Below are 20173 nucleotides of genomic sequence, written 5' to 3'. Positions count from 1 at the left end.
GCTTTACAGATCTGTGCCACACTTATATGCTGTCTCATCCTACACACCAAGTGCTTAGCTTGCCTATGTGCCAACACAAGGCAATGCAACAGGAGTACTTTGGGGACATCCACTGACCTTTAGAAATGCTGATGTTCAGAGCAACATCATAGGCCTCTGCAAAGACTCGGATATTTTCAGTGTGAGCAACCCCCAGGTCGTTTTGTGTGTCTGAAACCTAAGACAGCAAGAAACAAATACTGCTTAAATCATTCTCCTCAATTCTTCTGGTAGACAACATATGAGTCCTTGTCTCTGCCAGCTGCTTCCACTGTGACCTCCCCCTGCTTGCCAAGCATTTGTGGACTCCCAGGTTTTCCTAACCTGTTCATCTCATGGGCTGACCCAGTGGGATTTGGCTGCAGTAACAAACACTGTCAGCCCAACTCTGCTCTCCTACAGCAGGAAATTCTGCTGCTAAAGCACCATGGCAGGCATCTAAAAACAACCATGAGAAGTGTAAGTTGTCCCAGAGCAGGTGGCATTGATCCAATCAACCCTCTCCTCTTCAATCACTCAGCATCCTCACCAAAATGTAGCTTCTAAACCATGCAGAGCAACATTCCAAGGTGAAGGTTTGCTGCTCAATGTTAACAACCCCAGACAGACTCCAAGAAGGGTTCAGGGAGCATGTCAAAGTCTGGACAACCAGGGCCTGGTTACCCAGCAATGCAGGCAGAAAGAAATCTCATGAAGGCTCATCATTTTGCTCTCTCTGAAGAGTACCCTTCAAGCACAGTCTCCATCCCTAAGTGCACAGACCTGATCACTCCACCCTGCTTTGGCAGGGAGCCCATAGTCCCCCTCACCTCTAGTCGGATCGTCTTCTTAATGCTGAGAGCCTTCATAGGCTTAAAATATAAATGCACGCCAAACTCCGTGCAGGGACCAATGATGCCTTCAGCTTGAGACACAGAGAAGTCCTTGCCAAGGTTCTCCAGCCCACTGAGTCGCCAGGCCACAGGCAGTGGGGTGCAGTTTTGCAGGACCAGGGTCTTGCTGTCCCTCCTGCAGAGACCAGACAACACTCAGGACTGGCTGCTTGACTGGCATGCCAGCCTTGCAATTGAATGCAGCTTGCAGCTGTCATCCCCACATCCAAAACCATTGTTAAACATTTTCCCTTTGCCACAAGTCCCAGAGGTGAGGTCCCTGGGGAGACCTGGGTGCTCCAGGATGCCCATTGCACAGCACTGCTGGGCGCTACAGAGCTTGTGGAAGTCATGAGATATGCAAGGCAGCAAGGAATGGTGAGCAAGAGAAGAAGCAGCCAGCCTCCCATCTGAGTGGCCACAGAGCCAGCAAAAGAAGCTGGAAGGGAGCTGGCTAACAGCTCATGTCCCCAGCAGAGCCTGTGGGGTGGGATGACTGACCTGTGCAGCAGCAGCCTGTCGAAATGCAACTGCCTGGGGCTGACCCTCAGCTCCACCTGCACCCCCTGGCAGCACAGGTGGAACACCACTGGCTCTGGGTTGCCATTAATGGAGCAGATGAGATTGTCTTCCATGAGGCCAGCTGAAGTGGGGTATGCCCAAACGCTCAGCTCCTGGTTCCATCCCCACAAAAAGAAACACAGAAGAACATTCAGTGAGCAGGAGGAACAGGTCCTGGGCACTTCTACCTGTGCTTGCCCTATCTACCCATCTCCTACCTGCTTCTCATTTGGTTTCAGCTTCATGCTGGGAGGGTCTAAAAGGAATGTGTCCGCTTTGAGATCATGCTCAAAGCAGAAATGCACCTCTGCTTCCAAGGCAGTGATGTTGAGGATGGTGATCTTCTCACAGTTGCTAGGATGGGGCAATGCCTTGTACCTGTCCACAAGAGGGGAAAAGGCTGTTGAGGTGACCACCGCCCTTGAAACACACTGAGGAAAGCACCATGTCCTGGCAGCAGGAGGCCTCACTGGAAGACCATAGTCTAACAAGCTGGCTAAGGATCACTTCCAGGGGCATATTGCACAGCCTGTGTCTTCATCCTTGTGCTACTTTGATGTCTGCCCTATACTTGGTGCCTCCATCCCAGAAGCCTGATGATGCACAGGCCACTTAAAGAGCATTTTATAAAATACCAATTCAAAGACAAAAATAAAGGTACACCAGGCACATGGGTTCTTCCCCCTTCTTTGTTAGATTTCCTTCCCTGCAGGGTATAAAGAAATGCTTTTGAAAAAGGTTTTTAAAACAGTTTAGCTTATCTCTTTCAAACAAGTAATGAAACTGCCTTGTATTTAATGGGTTAGCTCAAAGCCTGAGGGAAAGAAACAGAAAGGATTCATTCCCAAGAGGAATGCTAAATTCAACAATGTCCCCCCTCTCAGGTGTGAAACAGAATCTGGAGGTAAAGGACTAAGAACATGAATAGAAACCCAAAAGCATTCATCAGCCTGGCTAAAGATCCCGTTTTCTTTTTTAAACTGTTTTTATTTGATTTCCTCGGGTTGGCAAAATACCATCAGCTCTGCAGAGCTCCCATGAAGACAAGAGCTTCGTTTCTAATATTAAAACAAAAGTTACATGCTACAATAGCCAACTTGTTTAGGCAGACTTTATCCAGCAGTAAGGATCAGGAAAATATAATTCCCAGTTTTATTTCTCTGTAGCCCACTGCACACCCTCCTATCCTCCATATTGGCAGGTCAAATCATAGTCTTACTAATATTACAGACTAAGGAATGGTTTACAAAACCATCAGCAGAATAATTGCTTATTTAGTGTATCTGTAGAACTCAAAGCACTCGATAAAAGCACCATAAAGTTCATTTCATAGGTGATAAAGCTGAGATGTGGAGGGGGGACACCAAGGCACCAACCAGGTAGGAAGATCAGCTCTACCTCTCCCCAGCTCCTCTAAGACCAGTGTACCTGTCAAATGCTCACAAACCTGTGGTCCTTCAACCCCATGTATCTATTTCCTGGGTCTCTGTCTGGGCCTGTCCTGAACTGTGCCACTGGGACAGCATGTCTTAAGCATGATCATGAGAGCACAAGGCCCTGGAGATCCCATCCCAACATCTCACTTTGCACAGCAGTACATCAGGATGTTCACAGGGTGCAGGGAGCACATACCACTCTCTTGACTTCCCACACCGCAGTGGTCCAAAGTGGAATACACCAGTGTCCATGACATACTGCTTGAAGATGATGTCATCATCTGCCTTGCTCTTCCTCTGGTGAGGGAACACCACCCTGGACAGAGAAAATGTCCAATGAGGAACTATGAGATACTCTAAGTAGAAATCATGGTCAGAAAGCCATAACCATTACTGGTGGCTGAGGTACTAGTACTGGTTCCCAGTTCCAAGCATGAGAAGAGATGTTAGGTGGTTCAAGCAGCATGCTCTGCACAAGTCAGAAGGTCACTGGGGTACATGGGGCAGTCCTGGCTCTGAGTTAAAGGGGAATCAGTGTGGGAGGCTCCCACGGACCATCCTTACCGTGGGTCCTGGCTGATGGTGGGATACAGACAGGTGCCCCTGCAGTGCAGCTGGTACAGTCGGTTTGTCCCCAGGATCTCAAAATGCAGCACCTGATCAAACTGGCCAACCTCTGTGGAGCTGAAGAAGACTTTCAGTTCTACCTCACCGTGGGCAGGCACTATCCACCGGCAGCTGCTCAGCCTGGTAATTAAAGAGGAGGCTTCAGATATGGCTAACAAACAACTAAGACAAGGAGGAGGATCATGGACTCGCCATCCCATGGAGGCACCATCAGAGGATCCCTGTGGCACTGGGGATGATGGACCTCATTTGGCAAGATGGCCATGAAGCAGAGGGATCACCTCCCTAACAGCTCACCTCCTAACGCATGTTGCTGGGGGTGGGACCATGTCCATGACACTTCGGTGCACCTTGCGGGGATGGGGAGGTGCTGCTGTGCCCCGCCCCTGGACACCTTTCCTGCCCCGGCTGGAGCCCTGCCTCTCCCTCACAGCCTCCCGGCTGCCCGCGGCTTTCTCCTTCCTCGACTGGCTCTTGGTGGGGGTGATCTGCTCTTCTGAGGTCTTAGCACCAAAGGGAGAGAGAAAAGGGAGAGAGAGGTGAGATCTGCCCCAAGACATCTCCTTCCTGGAGAGAAAGCTGCATGTTGGATAACAAACAGGAGAGAGAATTTAAGCAGCTGCATCTGAGCATGGACTTGGCCTTCCTCATTGGCCTTTGTTTTGCCTACACCACCTCTCCTTGCCCAGGACCCTCTCCTCGAAGTTGAGGGTATGAGGCAGTATTTTTTCTCTCTCATGTTATAGAATCATCCTATGTCTTAAGCAGAGCCGTCTCTTTTGGACAGCAGAAGTGATGCCTGCAGACATGGCACCCCATCACATTTTCACTGCCCTTCCACAGTTATCCTTTCACATCCCATATGCCCTCCTTCATGCCCCCCCCATCCAGCCTGGCCCCTGCTCTGGCACCTTCACTGTGCGCACAATAGGAACATCCAGGAGGAGACTTTCAGTTTTCTTTTCTTCTGAAATAGCACCTTCTGGCACAGCAAAGACGAAGTGCTTGAGGGCTTCTCCTACTGTGGGGGCTACCCGCTTCTCCGGGTAGTGGATCACAGAGTACAAAGTGGTAGGGGGAATGGGAGGCCCTGAGGGACCCAGCCCCAGGTCATCCAGGATCTAAAGCACAAGAGAAAACTCTGTTTATACTCCCACCACCTTCACCCTCACACTCCCTCCTTAAAGGCACTGAGTTTTTGGCAATGTTGGTGGTTTTTTTTTATTTCTATGGAGTACAACGCTTTTTTATGCCCAGCAGGGTGGGCAGGCTCCAGAGCAGTGCCACGACCTACAAGAGGGATCTAGAGAGAAACCTCTTCCTTGAGTGACTCAGCTGAAGGAAGCAATGACCATGAGCTGCATTGCCCTGGGACTGGGAAATTCTCTGAACAAACAGAATACTTGTACAGAGAGCACCCTCTCTTTCCACCCATCTGAGGGATGGTGAGAACCTCCCCAGGCACATGGCTGCGGTGGACACATTGTGGAACATCATCAGTGGCCTGGACAAGGGTCTGTGCCACTCTTATTTGGTGGGACACAATGCACCAAGGCCCAAGGCCATGGCAGGCTCAGCATCTGAGCCTTGCAGGGCTTTACCTGCTCTGCTGCTGGCAGCCTGCTGCTCTCCAGGATTGTCCTGGTCACATCTTCTGAGTGCAGCACCTTGATGTCCAAGCAGGGCACCCCAACATGCTGGTCTCTGGTTAACCCTTCTGCACCTTCCCCTTCCAGCAGAGATGACTTTGAGTCCTCAAGAGCCTTCAGTTTTTCCAGCCGCTCCTTCTCCAGGCGCTCTTTCTCCAGCCTTTTCAGACCTTCCTTCTCTCTGCTCTTCCGAGTCCTGTAGCTGGATAAATGTTGGCGCCACTGTTCTGTTTGTTGCTGCATCTCCTCTTCGTTCAAAGGGATCAGCAGGATACCCTGAACCCTGTCCCAGGATGATAAAATATGGGTGACATCCTTCTGTGATGTCTCGTAGATCTTAAACCTCAGGGCCAAGTTCTTTTCGCTGTCACTCTGGGTCTTGGTTTTGGTTTCCTCCTGTTCTGGGTTTGGTGCCACCACAGGGCAGACATCTGACAGGGGAATCTTGCTCTGCTTTTTCTTATCTTCTTTGTCATCTGCAACAGAGTCTGGGTGCTGCTTTACAGGTCCTTTCTTGTCCAGCTCCTCCGTGACATCCAACTGGTTGCTGTTGGGTGCATCGGTGTTGCCAGTGGATACATTAATGTTCTGGACAGGAGGAGCAGGAGAAAACACTATTTCAAAGCACTGACTCAAATGCTGTAGGGCACTCATCATCTTTATAACAGCACCCTAAGCCTTGCCCGTGCCCTGTGCTAGGTGCTCTACAAATCCCAATTCAGCACACAGATTGTACAGTTTAGCTCAAATGGAACCAAACTCTCCAGTGTCAGCCTGACAAGAAGTCCTGCAAACCAGCTGAGAAACAGAACAGCTTCAAACCCAGAGAACTTAAGACCAGTGTGGTCTTCTGGGATTGTTTCTGGCATGCTGAGCATCCCTGTGGCTGGTTGACTCTTTGGAAGTCTGGCTCCTAATGAATGAACTAAGGCTTGGTGTATCTCCTGCCAGACATGTCAGAAGACACCTCATCCCAGACAGGTCATCGCTCAGAGATGGCAAGTCGCATGTGGAGTGCGGAGAAATGCTCGACTAAAACTATCTAGAGCTTTACAGTGAATGCATGGAGTTATCTGAAGCCATGACTCAAAGGCAGCATGATCCTAGAAGAGCAACTCTACCAACAAATCCATGGGAAAACACCCCCGCTGAAGCAGCAGTACAATCAAACACAGGCTGTTGCTTCCCAGCACAGCCCCACACTGCTCAGGGCCGGGTACTTGTCCCCAGCACTGTGTGTGGCTGCTGGCTTCTCAGGGAATGGTACAGTTCAGCGGGAAGGTCCACAGGCCTTTTATACATCTCTATAAACACAACTACCTACCTGCCCGACTCCAGAATGGCTTTTCTTCCCCAAAGCATTATCTTTGTCTTTTCCAAGCTCCCTCTTCCCCCGCCTAGACTTCTTTTTCAGCTCTTTTTCTTTCTTCAAGTGCTCTAGCTCCTGCTGGTGCTTTTTTGCAAGCACTTGAGCCATCTCCCTTCAACATGACAAATAGAAAACACCCTTGAGGGTCACCACCAGAAATCTGTGCTCACTGCAATCCCAGCTGGTCCTGAACTTAATTCACTGATCCTGAGGCCAGGCAGGACTGTTAGATTATCCCCATGTACTTCCCTCAACCTGGGGAGGCTGGGAACATCCAAAGTGAGGAAAGGTGGGAGGGTACCTCCAGGGCCAGCCAAATCTCAGCCCTGCTGTCATAAGGTCTCAGGTGGGCAACTTCTCTGAGAAGGTCCACCTGGACACCTCCAGCACACTACTGAAGACTGATCCACCATTTCTCTGCACTGATGCCTGAAGCCTTCTCTTGATTTCCCAATTTAAACCAGTTCACAAATTGCTAACACACACACATATATATATATATGCCTGCATCAATACTTAACTTGGCTTACCCAGCCCTTCTTCTCCCTAAGAATAGCCTGCTCCTTACTGAGAAAAATCCTATCAATCACAAAGCAAAGGCTGCAGTAACTCCCCTCCTGGCTCTGAAGAACCAGGTTTCCTGCTGGTACCCAGGTGTGACCAGGGGAAACTTGTGCTGTCTGTCCTGAAAATTGTGATTTGAAAGCAGACCCAGCAATCTCCTCCCAGTGAAACAAACTTCAACCTGGGCTGAATGAAGTGCTGAAGTGCAAGCTCTGAGCTCAACAAAGGTCTCCAGAGCGGGCAAACCCTTTAGGGACACTATCCTAGGGAGTTTTCTATGCAAGGCTTACAGACCTCCTCTTCCTCTCTTGCTGGACTTGTCGTACATGGTTATTAAACTGAGTTTTCTGCTCCTCAGTGAGGGCATCATACTCATCCTCATCCATCTCCCAGAGACGTGCTTTCTCCCTCCTGGCAGCTTCTTCCTGCTCCCGTCCTGCACAGACCAGAGGAGAAACCATTAGCAACTGCCAGCAGAGCTTTGCTGTTCTGGGGAGGCTATGAGGATTCACAGCCCTGGCCCGACCCAGCCTACCATCCTGCCAGGAGATACTGGGGAGCTCATATCCCTGCTCCAAAATGCAAATAAACCCCCAATCGCCAGTCAGTGAGTTCCTGTGCCTTGCCTGGCTCATGTGCACCAGTGCTGTGGTCTGCTTTGAGCCACAGTTATTGAGCCACAAGGGCTTGCACTTGCACCCAAGCTTCACTGTCAGAGGCTAAGGTAAGTATTACAGCCTTAGCTCTGCTATATTTTAAACAACTGTGAGCTGAATACTGGCTGCACTGAGGCAGAACATGGATTAATAAAAGCATTACTTACAAGCTCTGCTGGTAGCCCAGATACACATGGATGCTGCTGAGGGCTTTTGAGAGAAAAGATTTGGGAGGTATGGAGATGAAGAGTCTCACCTTCCTGCTCTTTTGCAGCTGTTTCCCTGGCTTTAAAAGCAGCATAATCTTCAAACAGGTTCACAAAATAAATATGAGGCAAATTTCCAACAGCTTTGAGAAGGCAGAGGAGAGCAGATGCTATGGTGTGTGCAAAGAGGGTCTCCAGGCCATCAAACACCACTCCCTGGTAGCAGTCACTCAACTGTGAAAAAGTCAGGAAGTCAGCTATTGCACATGTTGGGCTTCAGCTACTCATTAAACACAAATGTCAAAGGACACCAGCTCTTGTGGTTCAAGGGCAGCAGCTCAGATAAGCTCTGATCTTTCACCGTGCACTGCCAACTTATAGCATCTGCAGCTTCGCCTAAGGATCCCTGCATGCAGCCCAGGACATCTTGAACAGCAGATACAGACCTCCTTCAATCTGAATTGTACCTTGCTGCCTGTCTCTCTGTAGGAGGAACGTCTTCTTTTCCCCCATGCCATACCTGCAGCCTTTCAGAGAGGATGGCTACCAGCAAGTCCTCAGGAAGCACGCAGCTCATGAAGCCCAGCTCTCCCGCTGTGCTGCCATTAATGCTCAGCCATCGTTGCATAGCAATGGAGGGAAGGGAAAAGGTGAGATGAGAACTGGATGAGCCCTGCAATGTTGAAGACCACAAGAAAAAATAAACCACTTTGGAAACCCCCAAACAATTCCAACTGCTGGGCCTGGATCTGTGTTTCTCACTAGTGGGAAACTAGAACAATACTGTAGGTCAGAAGCTCCAGGGGATGACCCTGGAGGGCACATCCCTTGGCCAGCAGAGACCCAAGCCTGCAATCCCCAGGCGCAGCATCCCACGGCTTTGCCCACCCCTTGCAGCCATGTTATCCAGGACTGCACTTGACCAACAAACCGTTATGACCCAGTAGAGATTTTCTGCTAGAACACAAGGTTTTAATCCCACCCTGAGCCACACCCAGGTGGTGCTCTGTGCTCTATATCACCACACCAGGCTCTGGGTAGCATGGAGCCTCCACTGTAAGCAGCTCCTTCACTTCTCAAGGCAACAGGCATTAACCAGTGCAGATCACACTTCACCTGGGAGATGGTGGGATCCGTTACACATTGATGGGATTGGGAAGTGTGGCTATCCATCTTTTTCTGGCCCACTGCAGTAATTGACTGGCCTTGGGAACTCAGCCCATTAGGCTGCAGGCTGGATTTACCCTCAGAGCTGGACCGGCTTGCACCTGGGTAGTGTGTGGCCTCAGTGTGTAGCTGCGGACTGAGGGACACCACTGCAGTTTGACCTGTGGAGAGGACAAAGGCTCAGTGGGGAGCAAGCAGAGCCCTTTCACCTCAATGGGCACAGCCCTGCACTCTGCCAGAGACACAGCACCCATCCCTAGCCTGCAGGGCACCAGCAGCACTGCCTTCTAGAAGCAGCTCCTGCTCAGATTCTATTATTAGCATAATAAAGAGCACTGTCTGGTACTGGATTTTAAAGCCAGAGAGTTTTTAATGCACAGCCCTGTGTCCCTCCTATAGCAAATGCGCACGCAGGTGACACTGCACAGTAGGTCCTCTATGGATCAAACCAAGAGTTCGTTCTCCACGACCACCCTGCACCCATCCTGTATTCTCACATAGAGACTGCAACATGCAGCCCTGTCCCAGCTGCACACCCTTATCTCCACTGGAGCTAATTCCTGGTGGGATAACCCCATCCCAGACCTTCCCCCAGCTCCCAGCCAGGTTCAAAGCTAAGCAATGCAAAACTTCCCTCACTCCCCAAGCCAAGGTCTGACCTCACCCTGCAGAGCCTGGAGCACCAACTGCCCAAAAAACCTTCCTGAAAATCTCCAGTCTCACATGGAGAACAGCTCAACACATATGAGCTGTGTGACCTGACTGGGTGTATAGAGAAATCTCTGGAGAAATCTCTGCTATATACAGCATGTGTCTCATGTGAAATTCCTCTGCAAGGTTATTCTTCCCTTCCTTTTAGGAGTGAAGCCATACTCTTAAGTCAATCATCTAGTGCTTAATGAGCCACTTCAAAGGGCTTTTTCCTTGTTGAAGTAAGCAGTTCTCTCTGATGGCCACGAGGAGCAAGCTGGATTCAGCTTTGAGGAAATACAAAAACTTTGAGAAAGATACAGGTGTGCTTCACCTCTCTTACAGAAAGGAACATGCACCAAGAAGCCAAAGGCAGTAAAAGTGCCCGTCTGAGTGCTTAAAATATATATATATTTTTTTAATAACCAGAGATGCTTTAAGAAATTGTTTTGCATTTGTACATGCTGCACCCATGTTTCTGAAGAGACCCAAGGGCTTTCAAACTTCTTCTGTGGGGCAAGCACAAGTAGATGGTCATGGTGTGTTTCAAAGTGCTGCTCTGGGTCCCATGTTTCTCCTTACCAGCACCCTCTGTCTCCTGCTGGCTCTGCTCGATGGCAGCCCTGATGCAGAGCTCCCGGGCATGGAGCCCTGCCAAGCTGCTCCTGCTCGAGATGGCTTCTTTCACCACAGCGTCAATGGACAAGCAGGCAGCACCGTAACGCTTGGACAGGGCAACTGCTGCTGCTGTCTTTCCTTGAGAGAGAGAGGAAGACTGCTTGGTGACACTTTCTTGTGAGGCATGCTCAGGGACAGGATTTGGAAAGCCCCCCGCCAGGATTTCAGTTTCAGGGACAGTTGGAAAACAAGTGCCCTTTCTTTCAGGGAGACCATGAGGGTAGCAACTTGAGCATGGTTAGAACCATTGAATTCTAGAACCAGGTGGATCATCTCCACCTCATGTTCAGCTGAGGACTTTGTCACTTGTGGTGACCTCAGGCCTGGGCCAGGACATTGTTCTGAGCCCTATCCACTACCCCTCAAGACCATTCGCTAGTCTGTGCTGATCAGAACTGTCTTGTGCAACGTCCGGGTATGGTTTAGGGGTCAGCATGGGCTGGGACTGCTCCCATAAGGCAACATGGACAACTAGGCAGTGTGGTCTCATGAAGCAATGGCAACATGACCGCCCTGTCTGGGGGAATGAAAGCCTAACTGTATGGACACAAGATAAACCACACCACCTGCCCCAGCTCAGCGAACGCCTGTGACCATTTCACGTATCAGCAGAGCTATGGCTCACCTCACTTCACTTCAAATGGTCAACTGAGCACCATGAATATGTCCAACAGAATATGTCTCTCCTGTCCTGCCCCTCAACCCTCCCTCTTCCTTGCAGCCAAGGGCTGTGGCTCAAGTACCTGTTAGGGGTGCCCCATGGACAATGATGACAATCCCTCTATGGTTTTGGGCTGCACACCCTTCTGCAGAGATATCAATGCCGAGGTGACGGGCGATGGCCCTAAAGACAGGGCTGTTGTCCAGTTCTCCTGCGGCCTCCTTGCTGCTGGTGGTGCTTTGCCAATGCTCTGCTGTGCAGAATGAGATAGAAAAGTCAGTCACCTCCCTACCTTAGATCCTGACCATCCTTCCAGTCCCCTCAGATCCTGGGAGAGAAGACTGCTGACACCAACATCACACCCAAGGTTCCTTTAGGTTTGTGCAGATCAGGGTCTGCCCTAGATGCTGGTGAAGGTGCCTGTTCAGAGTACTTCACCCCTGAAAGTGAGGTGGCAGAAAGAGGGAGAACGAGCGTCCAGCAGTACCTTAAGAGACTGGACCAAATCTCCTTCCATGAACTGTCATCATGGTCTTCACATGGTCCTGGGTCCTGATGACCCAGGCAGGCAGACCCAGGACATTTCACAATCCTAGGGGGGAGGCTCCATTTGGGGATGAAACAATTATCCAAAAGCTGGATGCTTTAGGAATGTTACACCTTACACGGGGAGATCTGGCTGGGCTCTGAATTCACCACAACAGCATTTACAAAGAGCTCCTGCCTTTGACCCTAGAAGGTCAACAAAAGCCATCGCCACTTGCAATGTCATGTAGGACAAAAGGTGTGGTGCACTGCACCAGGAAAGGGAATAGCATCATCCTGATCCTAGCAGCTTCTGGGAGCAAAGTGCTTATTTGGCAAAACCGGGGAAAACCTCCCTGGCCTCTCACTTGTCCCTGCCCCAGACTCTTCTCAGGATCCTACAGATTTCATTTGCAAGAGCGGATTCAGGGTCTACAGGAGCAAAGATGGCACCAGCCTGCAGTGAAGGGATGCAGGTGACACTGAAATCCTCCACTTAGGCCCTTTTGCCACAATGAACATAAAAGAGGTGAAGAGCTTAAGGTTATTACCTGTCCTGTGTCTTCTCTCAACACCTTCCTCCTCCTCTTCTCCACAGGCAGATTTAGAGTCCACCTTGTTGGACTGGCTTTCATCAAAAATGGAGAAGGGAACGACTGAGCTATGAGTTGAGCTGGTGTGAATGATCCCAGCAGAGTGTTTTCCTCCTTGATCTGATGGGAACTGCACATCTTCAGTGTTTACTGAGGAAGAACACAGGGAAAAGAGGGTGAACACAGCCTGGCAATCTGCTCTTTGCCCTTCACCACTTTGTACAGCCACATGCCAAAGGTGGAAAATTTCCCAAGGAGGGAAACTGAGGCACTGAGAAGCCTGTCCAGGCTGTCTCTACCCTCAGGGAATTTTGAGCTTGTGCTTTTGTTGCTGGGAAGGAGCTAGTAGAAAATAGCTAGCGATATTAGACCTGACCTTCCCTCTCACCTGCTCCTCAGCAAGGCGCTGCTGGTCAAACTCCAGCGAGTAAACCTCACAGGGGGTCTTCACCACCACTGTCCCCTCTTCCCCATGGCTCTGTGGCAGCAGCGGTCCCAGCTCGAGCTCCGCGGGGCTGAACTCCAGCCGTGGCTCCACACCACGTCCCAAGACCGGCACCTGGAGGCGTTGGCTGCTCTGGCAAATCTGGATCTGCAGCTCACCCCGGTAGCACTTCTGCAAAGAAGCAGCACAGAAAGCTCCTCCGTGAAGCCCCAGGTGACAGCGCCTCCAAGTCAACAGTCGCCCCAGGCTCAGGGGTCTTGTCAGCACCTCTAAGCTGAACCCAAAAGAGCTATTTACTTAGAGCAGGGGCTACAGCATCTGCATGGCTCTGAGTAACTGCGGTGAGTCCTGCTGTGGACTGTAACTGGAGAGTTGGCTACCAGGTGGATCTAAAATGCGCTGTCAGAGGTTTTCACCTAGTCATGGGGGAGCGCAACGCTCATCAGAAAGGTCTGCTTTCTCAGACACAGTCTTGGCACTGCAGCACCAGGCAAACATCAGTTGTGTGAAAGAGGCAGCTGAGCTCTCACTGGACACAAATAAGGATCGTCTTCTCTGCTCAGTGCTCGGCTCTGGTCAAAGCCAGACACGAGACGGTGAAATCTCCACGAGCAATTCAAAGATCCCTGGGACTGTCCCCTGCCATGGAAGCACTTGCGTCCATCCTGTCACACGCTGCCAGTTTCCAAGTCACGGTGCCCACATGCAAACTGCCTTTGGCAATGCTCCGTCATTTAAGCCGACTCCCGAACTGGGTGGGAATGTGCAGGGGAAACTGAGGCACGGCGGGCACAGGGCTGGCAGAAAGCTCCATGTGGAGGCAGAGCTCATCCCCCGCTCCCTCTGCTGGCCTCCCCTTACCACACTGCCCTGCCACACCTCCTGGGGGTGACACCCTCCAATCTCACCTCTTCCGTGGGTGAAAAACGGACTTGGACACGGCACTGCTGTCCTGGAGCGAGCGTTCCAGCTGATGGCAGCACCTCGAAGCCACAGGGCGCGGACTTCATCTCCTCGAGCAGCTTCTGATGCTCGCTCGCCGGCAGATGTTTGTTCACCTGTGCACAGAAACCACTCGCGTGAGGTCTCCTTGGTCTGGGAGGACAGAGCCTCGGCTCCTGCAGTGCTCCGACATGCTGGCACGGTGCAGGGAGCACCCTCATCCCACCCAGACGTGGCCACCACTGCCTAGAACTGGAGGGCAAACGTGTTGGCAGGGCAGTGTCCTCAGAGGAGGAGGAGGAATGGGTGAAGATGGCAGGCAAGTGAAGCATCAGCTAGTCAACAGGCCCAGGTGAACCCTCTGTACCCTCAAAAGCTCCCTCAAGCCAGCTGCAGCCCAAGTGCTCAGGCAGCCAGAGGGGCAGGAAAGGCAAGAGAGGCAAAGACAACCCACCCGAGAAGCTGCGTGTTACACCTTGTCTGCGCTTTACCTCCTTAACAGGCTCATTCACACTGATGGACCATTGACAGGGGACCTGGAACGTGTTGTGGAGCTGGATGGTTTCTTCCTGGCACTGCCCACACTGGACAGCGGAGAACTCCAGCCTGTCCCTGGAGAGGCTGAGGGACGGCTCAGCCACGATGGCACAGAGGCGGACCTGCGATATGGGGCCTCCTCTGACCTAGAGAAGGACAGAGCATCCAGTTGAGAGCCCGGCTGACACTCGCTGCTGTGCCCAACCTGCTGCCTGCCCCAAAAGCTGGAGTACCTTGATGGGCAGGAGCACATCCACCTTTCCCAGAGGCCGGCTGGCACTTTGTGGGTCGAAGCACACTTCAAATGTCTTGCTCTCACAGGAGGGCAGGCGCTTCACACGGTCCAGGCACACGCTGAAGCCTGAACACAGGAAAATAAAGCAGCTGAGATACGCAAGCAACAGGAAGCAACATCAGAAGCACGGTAAGGCCACAGGGCTGTCCTGGCTGGCAGCTCCGTGAAAGACCCCTTTGCACCTCCAGAGAAGCTGCTCTTCTCCCCTTGTCACTGCCCAAAGCAAAAGGATTTTCACAGCCAGAATCCAGGGGTTGCGTGGTAGAAATGAACCACATTGGTTGAGGAGCTCCAGCAATTTCTTCAGCGGGCATCTCAGGGAAGGATGCACAGACCTCTCCAAAGGAGAATTTCCAACTAAGATACCAAATGCTCTGCTGTTCCCTGGACAGCGGCTTAGGAGAGATGCCTGACCACCCCTCAGAGACAGCAGTCACCACGTGACGGAGCTGCAGCCTTACCTCAAGGCCTCTTTGGGAAGCCTGTTTCGATACAGCAGAGGATCCCACAGAAGATGGGGGATCCCTTCAAGAAAGGCTGAGCACTATGAACTCTAAGCAAAGCACTTCCGAACCACAGAGGGGCCATCTCTTTGCAACATAAACCCTCAGAGTGCACAAAGAAACTCCGATGATGCTCATAGGAGCCAAGAGCAGAAGAGGCCGAGAGGCGGTCGAGGGCATCAGCCCTTCTGGCCCCTGCAATGAGTTTTTAGGGCAGCCACACGCAGACCAGGTCTCTGGGCACTGATCGCCACAACTCAGGCTCTTGAACGGGGCACCCAGCAGGGGGGCACTAAGGAGGAAAAAGCTGTCCAAGGAAGTACTCAAATCTCCCCATGTCCAATGGCTTCAGCTGATGTGTCAGAGACAGCTCCTTCAAGCCCCCGTGAAGCCTCTCCACCACTGGTTACCTGTGTTATCCAGGACATATCCATCGGCATGGAAAGATGCAGGGAAGTGCCCGGTGTTGGTGACCTTCACGATGCGTGTGTGGATGTCACCGGGAACGACATAGCCAAGGTCCAGGACGTATTCGGGCAGCTCAGCTCTGAAAGGAGGAGTAAGAACACTCAGTAAAGCCCAGCATGGCGTGGGGTGGAGAAGCAAATGGAGTGGATAACTGCGTATTCACTGCTGTGAAAGCTCAACCCAAGCCCAGGAAACCCAAGGCCTGAGCACCCAGTAATAAGACTTGGCTAAATCATGGGGAGTGCAGGGCCTAGGATTTATCAGCCACCAGTGGGATCTTCGGCTGAGTTTCAAGTGGGTACTGGACACAGTTCCTATGCTGTGAAAAGCCATTGCAGAGAAGTCCACTGCATCTCCACTGGTCTCAGTGAAACCGCTAAACGGGTGTTCGGCCCAAGCCTGAAGCTGCTTCAGGACCTTGTCATAGGATTTCCTTGCAGAGGATACCTCCACTGCTCTGCAACCACATCTGTCCCCAAAGCAGCACCTGACGCTATCGCATGCAGTAACCAACGCTTACAAGATTGCTGAGAGGGTCTTTTTGCAGGCAATCCCACTTGGAAAAGCACATAAGGGATCTGGACCATTCCCTGCTCTTCCTGCTTAGCACAGACCCCTCTTGGCACAACGACGCCAGCTTTGCGATGCCCCTTTCAGAGCTGGTCAGCTGGCGTGGTGCCTGTGCTGTCTGGAAGGGCTTGCTGCTCTGCACCCCCTCAGCTCTGAGAACAGAACCCAGCAACTGTGGGGAGTGGAGCACCTCCAGAGCTCAGGGTAGCACTGTGCAAGTGAGGACACCGAGCTGCCCGCAGGGAGCACATCGTAGCTCCCAGCATCAGGCCCTTTCTCAAGTCTTCAGCTATTTCCAGCTCTGAGACACAAGAGCTCTCAGGAGCAGGGCTGCACTGCTGGCTGTTACCCTCGGGGCCCCTGGAGACAGGCCACAGGAGTCCCTACTAACTTGAGAAGCCTCCGATGTACACGCTGGTGAAAGGCAGTGTCCTCCGCAGGACGGGACGTGAGAGCTTTCTGCTGCTCCAAGGCATGCTCCTCAATAAGCATCTCCTCCATCTGCATCTGCAGCTCAGCATCCCACTGAGGAAAGTAAACACAGGGGCTGGTTAGCAGAGGTCCTTCCCAAGGCACAAGCTTGTCTCACGTGCAGGATCCCACCCTGCTCTTGTTGAGAGGGGTGACGGAGTCATTCTGTCTCACTGCTCAGTGTCTGTGACACTCCCTGCTCTCTCAGGCAGGATCGTATCTCCAAAGAAATGAACTCAAGCACCTCTGCCTGCCCACTTATCAAAGCTGATCTGGACAGACGGACAGGCAAGCCAGAAACCTTCCAAAGCTCCAAGTATGGCCCTGCCTCCACTCAGTGCCAAAGCAGCTTGCACAAAAGCTCTCCTGCAAAGGGAACCATGAGAGAGCTGGAGCCTCTTGGAGATGACAGAACACAGCACAGCCTCAGGGGGCATTCAGGCTGCCGCTTTACGCTCAGTAAACCTGGCAGGGCTTGGCCGGTGAGCAACAGACCCCCCTGCACCGACCTGTGTGTCCTTCAGAGCCCCATAAACCCAACTGCTTGAGCACAGCCTTTAGCATCTCCCTGGGGTAGTCAGGAGCTGGGGACAACTCCCAGAGGTGGGCAGCCCACGGGGCACGCTGAGCTGACACAGTCCGTTGCCAGGGCTGTGCAGGGAGGCCCCCAGTGCCAGCAGGGCCCTGGGCAGGTGCCGTGGGGCGCAGGGGCTCCAGTGACACGCAGCAGGGTGGCACGTGCGGGACAGGGCAGCAGCTCTACTCACCACGGTGCCCGAGTCGTCCATGCGGGGCTCGCCTGCCACAGCCTCCCCCAGAGCAATGGCCTCCTCTCTCTGTCTGCCTTTGTCCACCTTTTCTTTGGCCTTTTGGAGGATCTTCTCATATTTGGCATTGCCTGAAAGCGCAGAACACCACCAATAGCAGTGGGGCAGCACAAATCCCACGCAAGACGAGAAGCCCCGTTCCCCCGACACCCGGACACAAACTGCTCCAGCAATGCAGGGAAAGGAGATCCTGCTGCTTCTCACCCCCACCCGTCTTTCTCGCCACACAGGAGCATCTCAGCCACCAAACGGGATGCAAACCCAACCCTGTCAAAATCCCTGCCGGCCTCTCTTACAGCTTTCCCAAGCTTTTCTGCCCAGCCATCATCTTCCCAGACCTCTGGCAAGCTGTGCAGGATGGTTCCTGCGGCAAAGCCCACATGGGCTTGTCTGCCAGAGACTAAGGAAGCAACCAGAGGGCTGAGTTTGCCTGACAGCCCTGAAACCTCCAGGCCTGCTGGAAGTGCCTGTGAGCTGCCCTATGGGCATATGGCACGAGGGAAAGCCAGGGCACCTTCCTGGCGAGCACACAGGCAGTGCTCACCTTTGATGTTCCTGGGCAGGTCCAAGTGGATCCTGGGAAAGGTCCCTTCTCCTTTCAGCGGGATTTTCTCTGGCTCCAGGTGACCCACTTGGATCTGGAAAGCCCTGCAGAAGACTCCAGGCACTCCTGGCAGGTAATAGACTTTGAGCACTTGCTGCTTGCCAGGTTCAACGTAACCCTGCAGGGCACAGAAGAGGGAGGGAGGGAGTGTACCAAAGAGGATTCAGTGGGGGGATGGCTCACATGACGGACACGCTGAGAAGGCAAGACAGGTTCTCATACATAAGGAAACTGATATCAGACATCACCACCTCCAGCTTTCTTGGATCCAAACGCCCCAGTCTCCTACACCAAGATGCAGTATGTCTTTCAGAGGCCTCGCAAGGCTGCCCTCTGCTCAGCATGAGCACAGCTCTTCTGCTGACAGGGTTTACCCTCTGCTAGCCAGAGCCAGGCACAACAAACCAAAGCTCTTGCACCAGCTGCTCTGGAAGAGCAGCGAAGGGCGTGTGCTGCCAGCAGGGCCAGCAGCTTGCAGGACAGGACATCAGCGTCTCATCCCTCAGAGGCACAGGCACTGAGGAAGGTGGAAGCCACTTGGCCCTTTGGCTTCCTCTTCCCGTTGTAAAAGGGCACCAAGGCAGGAACACTGCTCCAGCTCTGAGACACCCAGGCAGGACGACAAGCTGGGATGGAGGGATGCTCCAGTGATGGCACAACCCGAGAGCTCAGCACTCAGCTCCAAAGAGCTCCCGGAGCACTCGTGCCTCCCACTGGTGGTTGCTGTAGGATAGCAGAGCCAGCGGCGGCCAAGGCCACTCAGCGGCTCCATTAGGATTGGGCTCGATGGACCTCCTCTGCATCTGCAGCAATCGCTCACAGCCCTGTCTCTCCTGGCTGGTTTTGGACGGGGCTTGTGTCTTCATTCCCCCTGTTTTCCCCCAAAACTCTCTCCTGGGCAGCCTGACACAGGCCGGCTGAAGCCCTTGTGCTACTCACCGTGCTGGGCACGACCAGGGGCACGCCAGGCAGAGGGCTGGCTGCAGTGCCTGTGCCGGGGCTCAGCACCACAAAGGCAAATCCCAGCTTCCCGCTGTTCTGCAGGGTCACCGCTGCTTCCGTGACTTTGTTAAACACCTGAGGAGAGGACAGAAGAGCAGGAAGTTACAGGCACACGTCTGCTGCTGAGAATGTCATTCCTCTTCCATTGCGTTGAAAGCAAAGGAGCACAGCCCAGAAGCAGGCAGCGCACAGGAGAGATGGGCACTGGGCTCTCTGCGTTAACCTGGGCAACCCGCGGCCACAGGGTACCTCTGAGCCCTGCACGGCAACAGCTATTTGTGGCAGAGGTGCGATAACAACCGTGGAAAGATCAGAAACAAACCACGTAGGGGACACAAGCCCTCTGCACTTGAAGGTGTCACCCAACAGCGAGCTGAAACACAGGAGGAGGCATTGAAGCACTTCAGGAGAAAAGGCACCTGCACGCAAGTATTTGCGGGCACAACACAAGCCGAAAGGGAGGGAGACAGGCCAACGCGCACAGGGCCAACAGCTGGAAACAGCTGTGGGGGTCGTAACTGGAAAGACGTACAGTGAGGGCTATTCTGGGACATTCTCTGCAGCTACAGCGACTGGAAGCCCAAGTCAGCTGCCTCCTTGCTTCATGAATCAGGAGCGTTAAAAGAGAGAGCACCTCCTTGGACCTCTGGCTTTAGGAGCAGATCAGCGGATGGATGTCTGAGGGACACGTCCCTCTGGAGATCACCACTGGGATCCTGCCTGCCCCAGGAGGCAGCGTTACTTACCTCCAAGAGGAGGGATTCCCAGCTTTGGGCTGGGCTGGGCTGGGCTGGAGATGGCCATTAAACACCAGCTTGGAGGTATCACCCAAATGTTGGACTTCCAAGCCACAGAGCCAGCAAAGCAGCTGGGAAGGGGGGAGAGCCCTCGCCCCGGGGTGGGCAGCAACCCACCGGTCATGGGTGGAGACAAGGAGCTCTGACAAGAGCAGCGTGCGGTACCTGCAGCCCGCAGTCGATCTCGGTGGTGTCCAGGAGGTAGCTGATGCGCGAGGCCTCCCCACGCAGAGCCACCTCATAGCTCGGGCCTCCCTCCACCCTGCACAGCGCCGTGACCTGGGTGACGGTGTTGGCGTGGCCGAAGAAGGAGAAGGTGACACGCTGGCTCTGGCCGGGCTGCAGCTCACCGTGCAGCGGCAGGATATCGAAAACCTGCAGGCAGGGAGGAGAGATCCACACGTGGAGCACGGCAATTG

At 52.9% G+C, this 20173-nt stretch overlaps 1 protein-coding gene across 1 annotated transcript in view; it reads right to left on the bottom strand.

Annotated features, from left to right (window-relative positions):
* The window catches only part of HYDIN (HYDIN axonemal central pair apparatus protein), a 73686-nt gene that overhangs the window by 6580 nt on the left and 46933 nt on the right, over positions 1-20173 (bottom strand). The window contains 26 exon segments of the mRNA XM_062614024.1: positions 118-217; positions 849-1047; positions 1413-1585; positions 1691-1850; positions 3105-3224; positions 3473-3655; positions 3833-4038; positions 4447-4656; positions 5137-5772; positions 6509-6665; positions 7412-7553; positions 8030-8213; positions 8500-8652; positions 9096-9307; positions 10419-10592; positions 11258-11428; positions 12252-12909; positions 13647-13796; positions 14172-14363; positions 14451-14578; positions 15426-15562; positions 16445-16578; positions 17292-17422; positions 17896-18073; positions 18895-19032; positions 19920-20129. Coding sequence (XP_062470008.1) covers positions 118-217; positions 849-1047; positions 1413-1585; positions 1691-1850; positions 3105-3224; positions 3473-3655; positions 3833-4038; positions 4447-4656; positions 5137-5772; positions 6509-6665; positions 7412-7553; positions 8030-8213; positions 8500-8652; positions 9096-9307; positions 10419-10592; positions 11258-11428; positions 12252-12909; positions 13647-13796; positions 14172-14363; positions 14451-14578; positions 15426-15562; positions 16445-16578; positions 17292-17422; positions 17896-18073; positions 18895-19032; positions 19920-20129 — 5236 coding nt within the window.

Source organism: Pezoporus occidentalis, unplaced genomic scaffold, assembly GCF_034315485.1.
Source record: "Pezoporus occidentalis ecotype Australia unplaced genomic scaffold, CSIRO_AGI_Poc_V1 ctg172, whole genome shotgun sequence".
NCBI classification, from domain to species: domain Eukaryota; kingdom Metazoa; phylum Chordata; class Aves; order Psittaciformes; family Psittacidae; genus Pezoporus; species Pezoporus occidentalis.
Note: the sequence above shows the minus strand (reverse complement) of the source record. Positions and strands in the feature narration are given on the sequence as shown.